The following is a 20,339-nucleotide window of genomic DNA, read 5'->3' on the forward strand; positions in this document are numbered from 1 at the left end:
CATTAAATAAATATTTTTTCTAAATATATTAAATATCTATAACTGGCCTTTAATATTGTACCTAATAATAATTAATAAATACATTCATAAAATTTATTTGATTGTTTTCTCTGTATACGAGTGATTTTGCTGCTTATAAACTAAATTAATCGTAACTATATTAATTGTAAAATGATACAAATATTGGAAAAAAAACTCGTGTAAAATTATTACTCTTTTTTCTTATTTTTACTATAATAAATAAATGACTATTATGTTTAATTTAAATAAATAGTTTACATAATTTAATCTGTCTATTGAAAATTTACCACTATGAGTTAATACAATAAATTTTCAAATAAGTAAAATTTACCTTCAAAGAAGATCATTGCTGTACCTTCTATTTTTCCATCTTAATGGTACACTTCACAAACTGATCAAGATTATGTTGAGTATTATAAATTATTACTATTTTGTATATATATAAATTTTGTTTTTATTAAAATTTTACCTGTTAAAAATATGTTGCTTGGAATTTTATTAATTTTTACATATTTATTTTATTAAAAAAAAAATAAAAAAATGGAGAGTACTAATATTTATTTTTATCAATTGAAAATATATAATACATTTTTTATTTTGTTCCATGTATGAAATAATTTAAATAAATAAATATTTTATTCTACATTTTTAAATAATATAGATCATATCAAAAATTGGTAGTATATTATGAACATTGATTAAACAATAAACTGCCCCTGCATTTGCCTAAAAGGTTCAAGCGAAATTATGAGAAAATATTTTATTAAAACAACATTAATAATATTAAATATAATTATATGTAATAATTATATTAAAAGATTTATTATTTATTAAAAGTAATAAATACATAAAATCAATATAATAATATGGAACGATTTTATTGAAATCTGTTAAAATGAGGTTGCATAAAATCTATTTTTGTTAATTAATTAATTATTTAAAAAAGCAACAACATAATGTTTGTTTTATAAAACAGATTCGTTTGATTTACTTTTAAACAAGTTGATGAGATTTTTTTTATTGTGTCGAAAAAATTATTTAAAAACAGGAAACGGAAGCAGAATTAGGTATCTTTCGCGCTGTATTATTTGGAATTTTTTTTTAATCTTTTTTTTTAATAGAAATGAATTTTTGGCTGGCTAAAAATATATTTGAAATTAGTTTTTGTATCTTGAATATTTTTCCTTACTCGTTATTTTGTTAAAAGTCCCAAAATATTATTTGTGTTTCAAATAGGGAAACCAAAGTAGATATTTGGCATATTAATAATAAATATGATTAATTAGGCAAGAATATTAATGCATGATTATGTACAAATACGAGTTAATTCGACTCCCTTAACAAAAAATAAAAATAAATAAATAAATAAAAAATGAACAGGTTAATATTTGAGGTAGTTTAAACGGTTCCGGATCGCTAGACTGACTTAGAAATCCTCTACTTAATATTCTACCCATTATAACATAAAACATAACGAAAGTTGGGACAGGTAAGGCATTTATATTCATCTACCTTAAGGTTTAGTGCAGGAGCAGCAATGAACGATTTCAATGTTTTATTATTTTTATAACACTGATTATTCCGTTTTGTGAAACATAAATCTCATAATGTATTAATGTTAAAGGAAAAGAATTATATTTATTTATTTTCATTGTTTGCTCTTATTTAATAATTTAAAGAAATTAAATCTTGGAAATATTTATCAGAAAAGAATGTTATTAAATATTTGGTCTCTACTGTGTTTTCTTTATAATCTGTCATAATCAGGTGTTTATAAGACAGCTGCATAGCCAATGAACTTTTATTTTATTTCGTTGCCGATAGGTTGCTTTTTTTTTTCTTTAATAATGAATCTACTCACTGATATTTTCTTTTGCTGTTCTATTTTTACTTATAAAAAGCCATAACATCTACTTTGTAATGTTTTTTTATATATATATTTTTTTTTAATGTAAAAATATTTACATTACACTATTTATAGACTAATATTTAAAAAATCACTAAAATTAACTATCGATTTCATCCTAATTGTGGCGATATTTCAGGCGGCCTTTTATTAGTTAAATCAAGCGGTGTTACAGGTTGCTTACCGGTATCGGGTGATGGTGAAGTAGGTAATTTAACATCCATTTGAGCAGAAGTCGATTTAACGGAAAGATCAATAGGCTGATCTTGTTCTAACGGTATACCACCCGGTGCCGGACTACATAGTAATAAATCGCCGCCGCCTGTTCTTGTCGGCCAAGGGGTTGTATCGAGGTATATTAGGCTTCCAGGAGCGGGCGTCAAACCAGGTCTTGTTGCAGGAAAGCTATGGGATGGTCTGATCGGTGACGCTAAATAATGTTGTCCGAATAAAGGTGAAGAAAACGGTGAACTGCTCGCAGGTATACCTAATGGTGATATTTTTGGGCTGTTGTTATTATTACTGTTATTTGATTTCTGACCACTAGCACTATATTCTTTCTCGCTAAACGGTGATGGAGTTTGATGCGATGACGGAGGTCTTAGATAACTCATTGCACTAGCACTCCTCGAAGAAGTTTCTTCTTCGGCGTCTTCGACCGACGACGTACCCGATTCTTCTGATGTCGAATGTCTTTCTTCAGATTTTTCTTTCTTTACGTTTTGGGGTAAACCGTTTAATCTAGCTTGTAAATATTTATCGGATGCTAAAAGTTGACCGGGGCTAAAGAATCCTTGATAACCTAAAGAAGGATTTGGTGATACGCCGGAAGCGTTTTGTTCTTGTAATAAACAATGTATTTTAAACCAGTTTGATCGTCTTCCATATCTTGAACCGCTTTTTGACATACCTACCAAAAGACATTTTCTTAATCGACATGCCTTACACGAGGTTCTGTTTTTCTTATTTATCACACATTCTCCGTTGTTCTTGCACTCTGATATTGAACTTAAGTTGTTATAGGTCCGACCAAAAAATGACTGTAAAAGAGAAACATAGAAAAATAGTTATTAGTAAAATAATAAAAATTATACAAATTTTAATAATAAAAACAAACTGCTTAAACTATTTGAAAGTAATCGTTTGGGTAAAATATACTGATTGGAAAAACTTCGAACTACAATTTCGTTAGTGCGAATGCAATTTAATGAATAAAAAAAAACATGAATATTTATTAAAATTCAGGCAGTCATTAATCGTTAAACAGTGGTAAGAAATGAAAGTTATCTTGTAAATAAGGTATTTGAAGGGCTCTTAGCGAAATGTACTAATGAAGCAGGAAATACTCATATCATAGTATACAAGAAGCTGGTATGTCTAGTCTACCTTTTCTTAATACGTTTAACTATTAAGTACTATTATTACATTATTTCAGACAATATTACACTATTTAATGCACAATTAACACAATTCTACGCATCCCTCCGTTATATCATAGATTTGTAATTATAGTCTAACCCTTTTAACTGAAAAGAGTTAACAGAATATCAGCATTTAATTGTAGGAGCTATCTTTGGGGTTGTTTGTTTGACATACCTTTTTTTTCTTACTTTCTAATTAGTTTACTTAACACTTTCTTTATACTATCATGAGAAACAAAATGATTGTGTTTTGTAATCTAATAAAATTGTATAGATTAATTTATTTACGAATGGTTACAATTCCTGTAATTTGGCATTAAACTCATTTCGTCTCTCTCAACTCAGAAAATTACCTATTGATAGAATTTTTTGATTAGAAAAACGAACGGCTCTTTTTGTTCGAATTTAAATATGAACATTTTCTTATAAATACTCGATATCTATGAGTATAAGACAAGCTTTTTTTTGTGTTCATATTTCTAGAACAAAAAAAAAATATTTACCTTAACTTCTTCTTCTACACTAACTTTTTTTTTTGTTAAAATTGTTTTGGAAGATTACAACGATTTTCTGTATAAATTGAGTTAAAATTAATAAAAATATTTTAGTGATAAAACTCGCGTACTTCTTACCTAGATTATGACAACAGATCAGCCGGCTTAAGATTTGTTCATAGGCTACTAAAGAGATTCCCGTTGACAAGGGTATGGCTTAACATGATACGTTGTACAAATTGGATTACACTGGCATTCTACAATAAGAGGTTCAGTAAACGTAGAACTAGGCGCGGGGTTCGTGCTTCCGCGAACTCGGTTAGCTAGTTCAGAGAGCAACGATGTAGGACAATCAAGATATCCGGACGAGGCCTACATCGATGGCAAAAGCTGAGTTTTTAAAATCACCGATGTAAATGTCTACCGAGGCATGTACATCGGTGGCATCCCAACGAGGCCTGGCTGAGATGTGAAAAGTGAAATGAGATGTAAAAAGTTAGAGGACGAAAGACGACTCCTGTTATAGCCCATCAGGACTAGAAACGGGGGAGGTGTTTGGCGACCAGAAGCGTCGTCACAAGGCGTGTGTCTTCCCCTACGGGATTGGGATTGCATTCTACAATTTTAATTTGGTTGTATTAAAAAAAAAGTTTTATAATTAGGGGTTTCCTGTATTTATACAGTCCTCGGTTATCTATCCTAAGAACTTTTAAAGTTGGAGCGATTAGTGTAGTTTTCTTCTAATGTTAGTAAGGACACGTCAGCACATCGAAATCCACTAGAACAGTTAACATGTGTTCCATGGCGTTATAGTCATGGAATGGCAGCTGTAGAATATATTCTGTAGCTGTATTCTAATATACTATTAGAATGTATGTTTTGAAGAAACTTACAAGTATCTTTAATAACGTTTTATTTTGAAAAGTAAAAATAATAAAGTATTGTTTATTTTAATATAAGTAAGGTAAAACATTTAAATTAAATTTTTAAATAAGTTAAGTACGCATTTGATGGTTTGTTACATGCAACTTACGGCGCAAGCCAGTAACTCATTACTGAGAAAAAGTTATAAATAGAAATTTCATTAAGTGGTTTAATAAAACTATGCTAATATATAAGCAACTGTATAACAAAGAATTTAAATTTTGATCGCCTATTTTGCTTATGTCACAATATTTAGATGTTTTTTCTTACGTGTTGTTCATTTATTAGGAAATAAAATTTGCTTAAAAGTACTATTAATTTCTCCACCAACCATAAGAGTGGGGTGCTGCCAGTACCCTATTCTTAATTGGCAGTAGAAACATTTTCTAACAACTTGATTTTTTTTTTCAGAATCTTTGTTGTTCAAGTTGCACTCTTAAAGTTATGAAATAGCTTAAATATCCTCAAATTTTTCTCTCTATTGTTAACTATTGTAAAGGTCGATTTGTTTAAATGTAACTCTTTTTATCAGTTTCAAGCCCTGATGGCTTGGAATATAATCGTTTCATTCCGAAAAATATATAATTTTATTTTAGAAATATTTCCTAAATTTCATTCTTCTATGTTTAACTTTTTAAAAGTTATTTAAATGTTCTCCACCTACTTTATTAACTCTCTCTCTCTCTATTTTTAAATATAGTTATTGATTTGTGCTTGGTAATGCCTTCGGCACCATGTACGGCTGAAAGGTTACATTAATAAACATTTTTACATTTCTAGCTTGAGAAACCAAGGATTAATTTTTTTTTTGCAAAATAACATACGTTTTTCACCAGTTATTCTCTCAACTGTTAATCGTTAAGTGCAAGAAACTTGCTATTTTTAAAGTTAATTTTGTTTTAATTACATTTGTTCTCTTTTACTCTTAATATTAAGACTGACTTTAGAAATAGTTTATCAGAAGTTTTATATATATATATCAACCGGTCAGGGCTCCGCTTCGCTAGCCCTTACCGTTTGGCTAGCGGGTTCCGCCCCTTGGACCCTCTGTGTTCGTTATCCTCATGGTTAGGAGGATAATACTGATAAAAAACAATTAAAGCCTGAAAAGCTTTCTTTTCTCCAACGTTCTCATACGTTAGATAGAAGCACCTCATATAGAAGCACCTGCTATAGATGAAAATATTCCCTTTTGGTTCTCCTTTCCATTACCTTAAAATACCCTAAATCTCGGAAAGAAGTAGAGAACTGAAAATCTAATATGCTATGAAACGTATTGTCTATTATTTTTTTGTCGAGAAACGAAATCAAAAATGGTATTAGATCGTCGTCCAAGAAAAATTCAGAACTTCACCCGCTAGCCCCGGGGGCTAGGACCCGATCTATGGCTGAAAGCTTTATGTAAGATAATACGAATGTATCCTGAAAATTTTAAAGCAATTGGTCGGTTGATTTTACGACGTGATGCTGTTGCAAATGGACAGAACCGCCTCGAACGTCCGTATATGTGGATTATACTCGTATATATATCATTGATTCTTAGACTTTTTCGCCCACCGCGGACATTGAGAATCAAAAATTTTCTAGCATATTAAAAATTTCTAAACTTACCGTCTGTTAAAATTAATAATTACAATTGCTGTTTTTAAGATGAGCTCTTAAGATATGCCATATTAAAACACAATAATTGCAGTTGCTGTTTTTAAGAGCGCAATTATTGTTTTTTAATATGGCATATCTTATTTCAGAATTGAAACTTACAATTTAAATGAGAGCAATTTCTCACAGATTTTTTTTGTTAATTTCATAATTTTTGAAATCCGATGTATACTGTCAAAAGTAGAGTACTCAAGCTTTAATTATTTTTTTATTCCTCTCTAAGCCCCTTGATTGCAAAGTTAAAGTAGTTTGAATAACTCATTTTTTTTCATAAAATATAATGTCTCTTTAATTTTTTGTACTAGTGTAGTAGGTGTTCAATTTTAGTTTGAAATATTAGAAAAACATAATTTTTGCCTTTTTTTTAACAGCCATCCCCTTCCTAGACCGTCTGAACGCCCCCAATTTTCTGTAGGCCTTTTACCGCCTCCCTGAAAGCCTCCAAAACTCATAATGGGGCGTTAGCGCCCACTTTGAGAAAGAATAGTAGATATATATCAAATTTATTTATGATATCGTAGTTTTATTAAATTGTCTTTTTATTCTCTACATAGTTTTATTTTTAAGAGCACATTTAGAAAAATATTTTTTTATATATATTACATCTGTACATATATACACACACACAGACGAGTATTATTTTTTTATGACTTAAGAAAAATGCGGTAATTTGCAAAATAAAACGATTATTTTTTATTATGAATTATTATTTGTATTTCTTTTTAAAATAATAAATTTCATTATTTTAGATAACTGTAATTTATTTTAAAATAAAAATCCCAGTTTTATGATATATTTAAAAGTGAAAATTATTTTAAAACTGTGAAATTGAAAAATTTATCACCTCACTAAGAGTTTTTGTTGTTAAATTTTATAACTTTACATTAGAATATAATATAAAATAGCTCAAGTTTAATAAAATACATTTTTGTTGTCGGGGTATGAATTCACGACCTCTTATATATTTCGATAGTCATCGTCATCTAAAAGAGAAAATTCACACTGTACATCGCAACGAACATTGCTGCGTCAATTTCTGTAGGCGAGGCATTTCCTTATGCATTTATTGAATCAGGTTCTTATAGTATTATAGTGCTTATGGAAAGCTGAACTAAGCGGCTGTACTAAAGAATAAATCAATTTACAGACCTCCACAACCGACTGCTGCAGTTTATAGCGCAGTTAGCCTACCTCCGATAGCGGATTCCGGTCTACAGTTATACAATAAAACGAGTCGACTTTTATTGACTTCAATGCGCATCTTTAACTATTAGAAGTCTCACTACACGGTTAAAAAGGGTGGACTGAAAAGGAATAAAGCGTGTTTGTATGCATCTTTATTTGTGTACGTGTTTCAGTATTCATGATTTAGAAATTTCATCGTATTCTTTAAAGTGTCATTTCACAATAAAATTTTATATATAAAACGATCTAATATCAGCTATTCAATAGTTTTATATCTGTGATTAACTTTTAAAATGCTTGTATTTACCTTAAAAAATAAAAATCTTGAAAAAATGCAGTTTAAATGTAAATAATATTAAAGTAGTACAAGTAAAGAGGCAATGTAACTTACGTGAGAACTGGCGTTTACAGATTAGATTTGATGGGAATTATAGTCTAGGAATTAATAGAATTAATGGAATTTATTTTAAAAGGAAATATTATTTGTTGTAGGTTTTTTTTCGTTATACTTTAATAAAATTAATTGCTATCGATTTTATTTCCTTGAATTTATTTTATTTCTGTTAAGCCATATATGAAAATAATGTTAATCTTTTTTTATGAAGGTTAAAACTACTGAGAATATATAAGAAATAAACAATTCTTCCTGACCAAATTTCGAAATAGTAAAGATAAAAACATTAAATCAATAGCAATTTAAAAATAGAAGATGTATGATCAATTTAAGTTCATTTTCAATCGACTATATTAATCTTTACAGAATATGAATATAACAAATATATTTTTATTTATTTTTTTTAAATTGGGGCTTTTAATTTATACTTATAAAATTTCCCGCTTTCGATCGGTTTCACCGCTTAGACGTTACTTTTAAGTTATTTTCATAAAAAAAGGTATTTTTTACTTTTATTTATGTTTACTTTTATTTGGAATTGGTGTGATAAGGGCAATTTGTAAAAGACCGAAATGAATGAAAATATAATTTAATATATGTTTGTGCAAAAATTTTATATTTGAGATGATTCTTTTGAAGATGTTTTGTAATTTTTTGGCTTAGAACGGATCTTATAAAATATAATTAACGGTATAAAAATTAATTAAAGAGAATAAAATATAAATTTCAGAATTAGAAGTTTCAAAACGAAATAGGTTTTCAGGGTTTACCTCATTATAATGTAAAACAACTTAGAAAAGTTTTCAGTACAGAAATTTGTAATGATTTTTGTTAGAATTTTGTTTTTTTTCGATGTCTTTTTAATAGAAAAAAAAACAATAATGCAAGGATATTAACAACAGATTAATTAATTATGTATAATTTTCATAACATTATTAAGTACAACATTAACAAGTACTATCTATATCCAAGCCATGACTTTTTCTTTTTCCTGTTTAGCCTCCGGGAATTACCGTTCAGGTATTACTTCAGAGGATGAATGATGATGATGTGTATGAGTGTAAATGAAGTGTAGTCTTGTACAGTCTCAGTTTGACCACTCCTGAAATGTGTGGTTAATTTAAACCCAACCACCAAAGAACACCGGTATCCACGATCTAGTATTCAAATCCCTATAAAAGTAACTGCCTTTACAAGGACTTGAACACTGGAACTCTCGACTTCCATATCAGCTGATCTAAGAAGACGCATTCACCACTAGACCAACCCGGTGGGTTATCCAAGGCATGACTGCCTACACGAATAATTTAACCTCAAAACTTTTACATTATCTCATCGTATGAATTCATTCGTAGACACGAGATTTTTTTTCTCTCAGTCTGTCTCCTCCTGCTTTCTTATACTATTATTTTTATTATTCAGTGTTTTTATACAAATCATAATATATATATATATATATATTTTTTTTTTTGTTGTGTGAACCGATGTTTGCTTTAAACTCGGATCGATTTGAATATATCTGTTACCTCTGTTTTGAATGAAGATTGAAAAGATAGATGTAAATTTAAACGGAGAACTGTATTCTTAGATGAGCAGTACTTCTTACACAGTGAGCGTATACTATTATTCTGTCACTTTTGTTGTAATAATTTTTTAAGTCTCTACTCAAATTACGAGTTAGTTACACTTTTCCATCAATGAAATTTTTGAAACAACAGAATTATACTAATAAAAATTAAACGAATTGATTTTGATATTTCTTAGAATTAATAAAAAGGTCTTATTGTTTCACAAATTTCTTTTGGTAAGTGGCTGGTGTAACTTTTCTTAGCGATTGCTATCTATGTACTTTATAAAGAAGCACATCCTGACTCCCTAGGAGGAAGAAAACCTTCTTTGTGCCAATCCGCCAACTACCATCTCCATTCATAGCTCTGTCGGGCTTTACCGATATAACCTTACTGACCAAAAATACTTATTCATTTTACAACCATCTGCTAATTCTCAATCAGGATGTCACCGATGCAAATAGTCGTATCACGGTAGACATTTCCATAGGGAATTCACTTTTGCCTTCGCTTAGGCTTTTTCAGACACTTTCTACCTTCTTTCCTATTCCATTACCCTCTCAACTATTAACCGTATCCACGGAAGCGTGAAATTCGCACAACGTTATGAACACTGAAGATATCTAAAAAACAATTCTCTAATCTTGAAGACTTAAATAACCAACTATTGAATTAATTCCTTAATGCAATTCTAAACTCAAAAGCTTGCTTTAAACTCGTGTCACACAGTAATGCTAAATGAAACAGCTACGAATTTTAATCTAGTATAGCCCCAAAATCCAATTAAACTATACTACCACTTACAACGTACTTATGTCAAAAACACTTTTCCACAAACATTTAAACATTTCAAGGCGGTTCTACTAAACTAACAGATTATTCTACCTCTTGTGCGGTCTACTTTTTGGAGCGAGATCAATGAATTTCACCTTCCATCGGAACTTCATCATAGAGTTTTCTGAATCTATACTGATAAACTCCTGACTGGTCTGCGCTCGAAAGCGTGGGCTTTGCCGTCACCCCATACAGTGACAGAGTCTAAATTAACGGAATTAACCGATTATCTACTTACACAGGGATTCGTTGCCAACATGTCGGTTATTTTAGACGCCTAAGCGGGTCGCCGTCTATCCGAGCTAATATTCTATGTATTAGAGTTTCAAACCCCCTCATCAACTCTTTGCAGAACATAAAAAACCATAGATAGACTACAGTTGTTATTATTTTCTCTAAATTTGATGGCAATTTATTTTCATGCTATCTTTGCATTTCATGAAATATTAAAACAAAGTCAAATTATTTCAATCTCTTTTATCATACTGTTAGTCCGTTACCTTTGTGTATATATGGGATAACACATAAACGGCAAAATCTAGTTCTTTAACGAGATTTTTAACAGATGTAACAACTTATAATTAAGGATTTATATATATATATACTCATCAGATCTATTTAAAAAAATTTTCAATAAAGAGTAAAGTAAATAGTAAACGATAACTTTCAGTAGATTATCTTTAAGTATCATATTTATTACATCAAGATTTGTTTTAAAAAATTAATGAAATTTTTTTTTTTTTTGTTGCACATGTAATAAAAAAAGATAAAATAAATTATAATTAAAACGAAAGCATTGTATCACGTTAATAGTATTATTAGGAAATATATATACTATATAATATTAGAAGATACAAAATATATACGACCCGCATTCAATATACATCTGACCTCCCGAGGCATCAGACATAATCTGCCTTATATTAATTTGCATTAGTGAATTAATTTAGGTACTCTAGTATATTGTAATAAGGATAATGTATACCATTAGAGTATAACATTTGCTATCATGTCCGGGTTACAAATGCTACATTGTAAAATCTCCTAAATTACGGTACAATTTTTTGTCCATCAGATATATAATGTAGACTGTAATTTATAAACGTAACTTATAATAAATTGTAAATAATGTTCATAACGTAAATAGGTTAATAATACTATGTTTTAATAAAAATTAAACTAAAGTTGTGTATGTGTATTGTATAAATATTTATAGGTTTTTGTTTGTATATACAGAGTGTACCACGAAGTTCTCCCGTGACTTTCATACCTTATTTTAACTCATGAATGCTTCTTTTGCGAGTCTAGTGAAAGATTTCGCTCAGATTTGAACTAACCACGTGAAGTAAGGTCGTACTGAAATTTTTAGGACGTTAATTAAGGGTCAAAATTAGTGATTTCTTATGGTTTTTGACCTGAAAAATTGAATAAAATATGCCCCAAAACCATATCTTTAGTAGATTTTGTGGAAATCCGGGGTAAAAACCAATAAATTGGGGTGAAAATCCCCCTTTTCTTTGCTATACAATAACTTCTTAAATAGGTAATAAACACGTAAAACTTCTAGAAAAACTTAAAACTTGTAGAAAATTTAATTCTGAACAAAATGGTGTAAGGCATGTTGAATAAAACGAAGAAAAGTTAGAAGTTTAATGTTTTATTTAAAAAAAGGTTTTTTGGGGGATTTGAATACTACATGGTGGATACCGGTGTTCTTTGATGGTTGGTTGGGTTTCACTTAATCACACGTCTCAGGAATGGTAGGCCTGAGTTTGTTCAAGTCTGCACATTTACCGGTACAGTTAATTACACTGATGAGTCGCTAATGCCGTGAATTGTGATGCGACTATAAATAAAAATATTTTAAAAAAAATAATATACTTGATACCTTGTCTTTCTGCATAAATGTTAATAATTAAATTATATATCTATGTCTCTTCCTCTTTTTCTTCTTCTTCTTATTATTGTTATTGTTGAATTTAGCCTGCTTTTGTTTTTCTTATTAATTTAATTAATTTTTATTTTAATAATATTATTAAATAAATAATAATTTTATAAAAATGCATTTTATAAATTTTTTTTTTTTTGTTGATGATAGCGCCATATAAGTTTTAAGATTGTGCATGAGATATGCGATTTTGTAGCGTATGAAAATGCCCGACCGAGATTCGAACCCAGGATCTCCGAATAAAAGGCCGAGACGCTACCACTTGCACTACGGAGGTCGGCAAATTCTTGATATTTAGCGTTTCAACTGCAAAAATAATATTATACTTTTGTATATAGGAAAATTATGTTTATACTTTTTAAAAGGTTTTATGATGCAGTATTGGAACTACATACTCAACTTACTGGCCGGCGCTGCAGTCCTTGGAGGACCCCCTGGCCACTCATTATTCCTCAAAACATCCCGAACCTATATTTTTTCCGAACCCTCCCCATATTTTTCCCGCCAACCTCAAATTGTCAACCAACCATCTCTTTCACGGTCTTCTTCTTCTTTCCGATTTTTCCAGTAAATTCTTTATCCTCCGCCATTATTTGGATATGTTCAACCTATTTAATTCTGTCTTAATTCGTCTTTGTGGCAATTACGTTCTCCAAATAGTTGATCTAATTCTACATTAATTTTCATCTTCTATTCATTTCCCTCTCTCTACTCTTTATTTTTCTTCCTTAAACCTTACACTCCGTACTCTGCAAGTAATGCTTTTCATTTACTGTAACTGATGCATGTTTCTGATTCATACATGATTATAGATCTAGTAATAGTTTTTTTAAATTCTTTTTTTACTTCCAGAAAGTTTTGGAAAACATAATAGTATCTGTTTTCACCTGAAGCTTATTTTCGTTATGTCCATGTAGATCCTGTTTACCTACTACAAAATTGTACCGAGGTTTTTAAATTATATATTTTTAAACTTATTCACCTTTTGGAATTATAAACCTTGTAAATTGAAATCTTATTTTAGCGTATAGAATAATTTACAAACTGGATGTTTTATTTTATTGTAAATCATTATTCTTAAGTCATCTTGATTGATTATTTTTTTATTTGAATATATATATGGAAAAAGTAATTTTAACCTTTAAGTGTTTTCATGTATGTTGTTCCAACACATTATATTAAATATCAGATATAAAAAATACATACCAATTCTCGAGATATAAAACTTTTTATTATAAAATTTTATTTAAAAGTCCTTAAGTACGTAATCAATTTTATAAAATGACATTTTTAACACAGTACATTTTTGTACAATTTATATTTCACAGTTTTATCTGATCTTGTATCATTTATGTTGCAATAAATAGATTGGTTAAACTAACTATTTGATTAAATTTTCTATCATTTATGATGAAAAATAAAAATTTATTTATTTTTTGCAGTACTGTGTTAAAAATCCTACTATGCAAGGTTTTTTTTATTTCTTTTAATTTTTTGCAATACTAAATCTAGACGCAAAAAAACTTTTGTAAATTTTTTAAATTATATTTACCTTGTTTATGCTTAAATTGTTAAGTTCCTTAATTATGTCCGGAATATTTTACTTATATTATTTGTTTATATATTACTACAGTTTACTTACCTCAGTAATAAAATATTTCGTTTCCTTGAAATATAACTTTTTTTAATAATTAAAATAAACTGGCAAAACGTTACATGAACACTTCCGGCTTAACCAGTCAAATTGTGATAACCAATATAAAAACATCAAATTTCCCATATTTAGAATAAATAAATTTTTAATTTTAGGAACTTTCTCACTCTATAGGGAAAATTTAGAAAAAAGTTATTTTTAAAGAAGTGATCCCTTACAAAAAAATAATAATTTAAAAGAGAATTTTTAAAAAAAATATTTAAACATAATGCATAAATTTTATGAAAGTAACGAAAAAATTCATTCTCATCTTGGATCCAAAATATTACATAGGTGCCAAAGAAAGTTTAATTTTAATAACCCCTTAAGGGATGTAGAAAAATACAACAAAAATATGATAATTAAATTAAAAAAAGTTAGACCCAAAAAAAAAAAAACAACTAACAGAATATATATTTTTTTAGAAATAAGGGAATAAATTTAAAGAACGGTTTTTCTAATAACATTCATATGTAGGTTAAGTTTAATGTTTAAGTAAAGCAACTCTAAATCTAACACCTCCTTCAATACAGGTTAAAAAAAAATTATAAAAAGAAAGAAAAATAAGAAAAAGAAAAACTATTTCTGAATTTTAGGTCCGGGGTCTGTAATTTTACAAAAATTGTAGACATTTCTTGATACCTCTATGTATATGAAGTTTAACATACAAATAATATTTGAAAAATATTTAAACCGTGGTGCGTAGATAGAGGAAAAAGAACAAATACATATATTTCAATTTTAAGAGATGGGGGTTGATTTTTTAAAAAGTCTTTTCTTTTTATTATTTATATGCTATGTGCATCTTACGTAATAAATTCGCTTTAAAAAAACTTTCTCTAAAATTCCTCTGAAGAAAATCGAATTGTTTTTTCGCAATATCCACCCGTGTAACGAATTAAAAAAAAAATATGTTCAATGTCTCAATACAAAAATATTTGAGCCAAATTTGAAGAAAATCGGTTTTGTTAATCCTAAGATATAAGGCCAAAAGCAACACGACACGCATACATAAATACGTATTCACATAATTTTTTGGTTTAGATGAACCTTTCTTTTTCTGTTTAGGCTCCGGAACCACCGTAAGGTATTACTTCAGAGGATGATGAGGATGATATATATTAATGTAAAGTGTAGTCGTGTACAGGTCTCATGTCGATCATTCCTGAGAGGTAACCACGATCTGATAATCAAATCCGTATAAAAGTAATTGCCTTTACCAGGATGATGATGATGGTCTAGATGAACTAGTTGGACGCAAAAACGTAATGAATTGAAAAAACCCAATTACCCCTCTTTTAAAATTATCACAATATTTCCCCTTTAATGTAGCTATTCTAGCTATTTTCGCCGGGAAACTAAGAAAACGGAGTATAATTTTTGAAGGAGAGATAGCGTGAGTGAGGAAGAAAAATTATTATTTATCATTGTAGTTCCTTTGAAATGTAACATTTCTTGACCTTATTTTACTACTACAATAATAAATCTAGATTGATTTATGGTAATTTGCATGATAGTATTTTATATATATATTATTATTATTGTTGTTATTATTAAAGTATATGATTTGTAATTCATTGATTATATATTTTTTAATTATTTAAAGAACTGTTATAGCATTTTATTGAACGATAAATACGAGTAAAATAAATTTTTTTAATGAATATATTATTTAAATGAATAAATAATGAAATAAATAACAGAATAATAATGATAACATAATATACCAATTAGACTTGAAATTTAATTTACATATATAATTACGTATATAAACTGGATTAAAATGCTATTCAAAAAGTTTAATACTGAATTAAAAAAGAAATGAAAATATGGGGCCACTGATCTGTAGTTTATTTACATTGTTGTTATAAATGGTTTAACATTCTAACAGTCTACATTTTAAATAAATAAATACATAAAATATTATTATTATATTTTATAAAGGTTAACCACAACTAGTTCAGCCTAAATATCGTTTGATCAATATCGGATATGATAAAGTAGTTGTGCTATAAAAAGGAAACCAGATTTTATTTTTGTTTGTTAACTATAACCAATGACAATTTTCATTATGATAGCAATTTGTCATTTTAAATGAACAACACGTTTCACACCACAAATGTGTTTGATTTGAGTTATGATTAAATGAAACCTCAACATCATCAGGTATATGGCGTTTGGTGGTTACCTTTAGGCTATTATACAATTCTTTCTTTATCATTGTATTTCTTTCTTTCTTTTTTCATTTATTTTGCTTCTTCTTTATCATCGCCTTCTTCTTTATCTTTCTAATATATATTTTATTCTCTTTTTTTTTTTAATCTACTTCTAAGTAAGTCGGTCGGTCAGCCACAAAAGATCGGTTGTTGTAGAGGTCAGGGAAGGTAATAGTTATGTACTGTGGTGTGTGTTAGTACTGTAGTTTTGTTGTTAGTGGTATTCTAAGGTCGGTAGATCAAGAAGTACTTACACCTATACACAGATGAGCTTCATCATCAGAAGCAATATAGATCTAGGGTAATGCCGCGTGAAGATTGAAGATCAGGGTCATGAACGAGTAAAAGAACTATATATCACACCTAAATAGTGAAGCATTACTCAGTCATCATCGTTTGAAGACTTCTTATGTTATTTTATATATATATATATATATATATATATATATATATTTGCTTCCGCTTAGGTAGGTTCCTCATTACTTATTGTGTGTAAAAGAAATTTCAAATAAATAGTTAGAAGATTAAAGGGCAAGTTTATACTAAAGAACGATCAACTTAAAACCGAACCGCTTCATATTATAATCAATTCAGACGTGTAATATTTTATGAATGAAATGAAAAGATAAAAACGTAAATGAAATTAAAATCTATAATTACATTAGTAAAAGTTTACATATTTACAATATTTTTTTTCAAAAGATGTTCGAAATGACGCGCAAAGATACACTTTTATACTCGATAATTTTAAGTCGCCTGATGCAAAACGTTATTGTCAATGCTGTCGATTTCTTGTTGAATATTTGCCTTCAGTTCATCGATACTTAGAGATTTGATTGGTAAAAATTATCCTTTAAATAGTCTAAGAAGAAAAAATCGCAACTAGACAAATCTGGGGAACGCGAACCCCACTGCTCTCTGCTGACAGTTGATTTTCTGTAAACCACTATGAATACTGACTAGTAAATTGATGAGCTATATGTTGCTCTGACTTGGAAGAAGTCGTAATTTTTTCAGGATCCGTTAACAGAGCGTACATTTCTTTTTAAAAATTGTTTGGTACTCTTCTCGTGTTGACAGTCCGGTCAAAATGTATTATCTCATTATTCGATTACCAGAAATAGCACACAATACATCGATTTTCTCAAATGCGTTTAAACATCCATTGAGAATTTTTTGTCATCCACTAACTGGTTTTATAAGACATGCCTAGATAAATGAAACCGTGTCTCGTCTGACATGAAATAAAGCAACGAGTCTGTCTGTTCATCGACAATGTTTTTGAGAAGCCAGTTGCAGTAATTAAACGTTCCGATTTGCCTGTTTTCATAAGTTGTTACCCATATGTTTTCAAATTTAAATCATGATAAATTTTTCCGCAAAGATATGTATTTTTATACCGTTTTATTTTGGTAACTTACGTATTGCTCTTTCTCGGCATAAATTTTTCTTTGATTATAGACTATGGTCTCTTTCTAAAAAGGTAAATTGCCTATTCGTTTTTGGTTACAAAATTACCCCGTTGTACGCTATTCTGTAATAAAACCGTGTATATTATTCTTTGTTGGAATACTGATATTAGGAAATTTTTCTACGAATATTTGACACGTTTTTTGAAGAATACAAACAAATTTTCATAGTACCCGAGCCTTCAACAGTTTTACTATTTTTTCATAACTTTACCGATTCTTCAATCAAATTGGTTTTTTATTCGTTAAAATGATGCTACTGAAAAAAATTACTTAAAAAATGTTAAAATTTTTCTTTCTTCTAGAAATAATATGGATTTTTTAATTTATTAGTCGGGCCTACACTTAGATAACTTTTTATAATCACGTATTATGATATCATGTAAAATATGATTTCATTTCACTTCTAATATAACCTATTATCTTTAGTCAGTCTTTCAGTGGCTACGCATAAGATACTTTATTTTTTGTAGTTTAATACATTTTCAAAACTACTTTAAGTTTCTGAAACGTTCTGCTATTATTATAAAAAAAATCATGTCTTCATCAGTATATTATTAAATATTTACATTAATTTTCGATAAACTTGTTTTTTATCGTTTTACTTTCGGACAACTTCTCAAAAACACTGAAAAAAAAAATACAAATCAGCAATAGTGATAACATGGAGACATGTAGAAGCACTTCTTCAGCAGTAATCTATCAGTGTATGATCGTTGTTCTTGAAAACAATAGTTATGATATTAATAATATAATGAAATTATTTTTAGTGCAGCAATCACTTAGATAAAAAAAAAATAATAATATTTTCTTTATTTTAATTTTTACTTTATAATTCAATTTTGTTATAAAGTTCAATTATTTAAAATAAGCGCACATTAATTTCTAATCTTCACAGAAATACTAGTTTCTGATTTATAGTGGGTTTTTTATGACAGTTTTATAACTTTTTTTAATGATATTTTATTTTATACTTGTTTATGGTTAATAAATTTAATCAAGTAAAGTAAAGGTTACGGTATTAAAAAAAAACACAATTTAATAAATAAGTATATGCATTGCACTTAATCTTCTTATTATTTTATTTCACTGTGTAAATTGGATTATAATACATGCTTTAAATTATTATCCGTGGGAAAATCATTTTCAATACAACACACATTATTGCGCGATATTAACAATAAATAATAATAATAGCAGTTATTGCTTCTGAGTACGTAACACGGTTTGAAATTAACTAGATTTCTTAGTGAATTTTCAGACGGTATTAAAGGTAGGTAATAAAATCTGACCTTAGGACTTATAATGGATATGAAATTGAATTTAGTGAGTCGGTAAAAGGCGTAATAATGTTCTATGCTTTAAGCATAAACAGAGTTTGTAAGTGTACAAAGCAGATGGCATGAAATGTGTTACCTTCCCATGCTCAACCGCGCTCTGCACATTTGTTTTGTATGGATGATATGGAAATACATGCGCCGAGACACCTGTTGTACCGGTGTATATACTAGCGTATATTGGTTTCCGGGTCTCATTCATGGCTTGGGGCTCTCACGAGCGGTTTTTACAAATTACCCACTTTACATACACCGCATTATTTTGACTCACTTCTTTCTTCTTTACCTCCATGATTATTTTTAAATTTTTAGCCTCCAATTTACTTTTCACTATTAGAACTAAATATGCTGCATTACAAATTCAACAATTTTTTCTTTTAATAACCTACCGCGTAGTAATGAGTACATATCTATACCCAATTATGTAAAATGTAAAATTTATGCCGTATTAAAATGGATTTATTTTATTGAAACATTTTTTTTTAGGTAATTTAAAAATTGTTCATACATTTATAATTTATATGGCTTTTTTTTTGTAATATGATTTTTTTTTCTCTTTGTTCCTTTTTTAGCATAGACTTAGATGGGAATAATTTGACGGGATTTCTTTCTGACAACCAATTTAATATAGAAAAAAATCAACAGAAAATGAGCCCATGCATCTTTTGAAAATTTTTTAAAAATTACCGAAGTGTTAGTGTGGATATTGGTTTATTAATGCAACTGGAACCACTCTTCTTTTTATTTACTCGGCACTATTATAATAAATATGTCCATAAATTAGCTAATATTTTAAATTTGCCGCAATTTTTTTCGCGGTAAAATCAGAGTAGAGGTTTTTGTATGATGTTATCAGTAAACACTGAGATTAAATTATGGCAAAGTACGCACTTGAACAACGCGTAGAAATTTTTAAAAATTTACTTAAAAATGGTGAAAATTTTACCGGTATTCCGTAAATTATACTCGGAAAAAACCGTAATTTTTTGGCCATCGTGAAATTGTACTAAATTTAATCAATACGTTGAGATAACACAAGCACTGAAACCACAAGATGATGCAAGTCGTTCATGCAAGGCTATCGCAAATTGGGTTTTGGAAAATCAACAAGTTCATAACGAGTTTTCGTTAAAAAAAAAAATTATGGTTAGTAATGAGGCACATATTCTTTTTCATCTTTGTCAATAAAAACATTTATAGATTTTGAGAATCCGCAAATCTAAAAAGGGTAGCCCTCCACAGGAGAGCTACCCTTCCCGGCCATAACCTA

The 20,339-nt window shown here is 28.8% G+C and overlaps 1 protein-coding gene across 1 annotated transcript in view; it reads right to left on the reverse strand.

Moving 5' to 3' along the window:
• Positions 1 to 1,030: 1,030 nt before the first annotated feature.
• The window catches only part of LOC142326493 (uncharacterized), a 204,428-nt gene continuing 185,119 nt past the window's right edge, over positions 1,031 to 20,339 (reverse strand). The window contains exon 3 of the mRNA XM_075369076.1: positions 1,031 to 2,967. Within this exon, the coding sequence (XP_075225191.1) occupies positions 2,041 to 2,967 (927 nt within the window). The 3' untranslated portion in view covers positions 1,031 to 2,040. The remainder of the gene's footprint in view (positions 2,968 to 20,339) is intronic.

Source organism: Lycorma delicatula, chromosome 6 (genome assembly GCF_047948215.1).
Source record: "Lycorma delicatula isolate Av1 chromosome 6, ASM4794821v1, whole genome shotgun sequence".
NCBI lineage: Eukaryota > Metazoa > Arthropoda > Insecta > Hemiptera > Fulgoridae > Lycorma > Lycorma delicatula.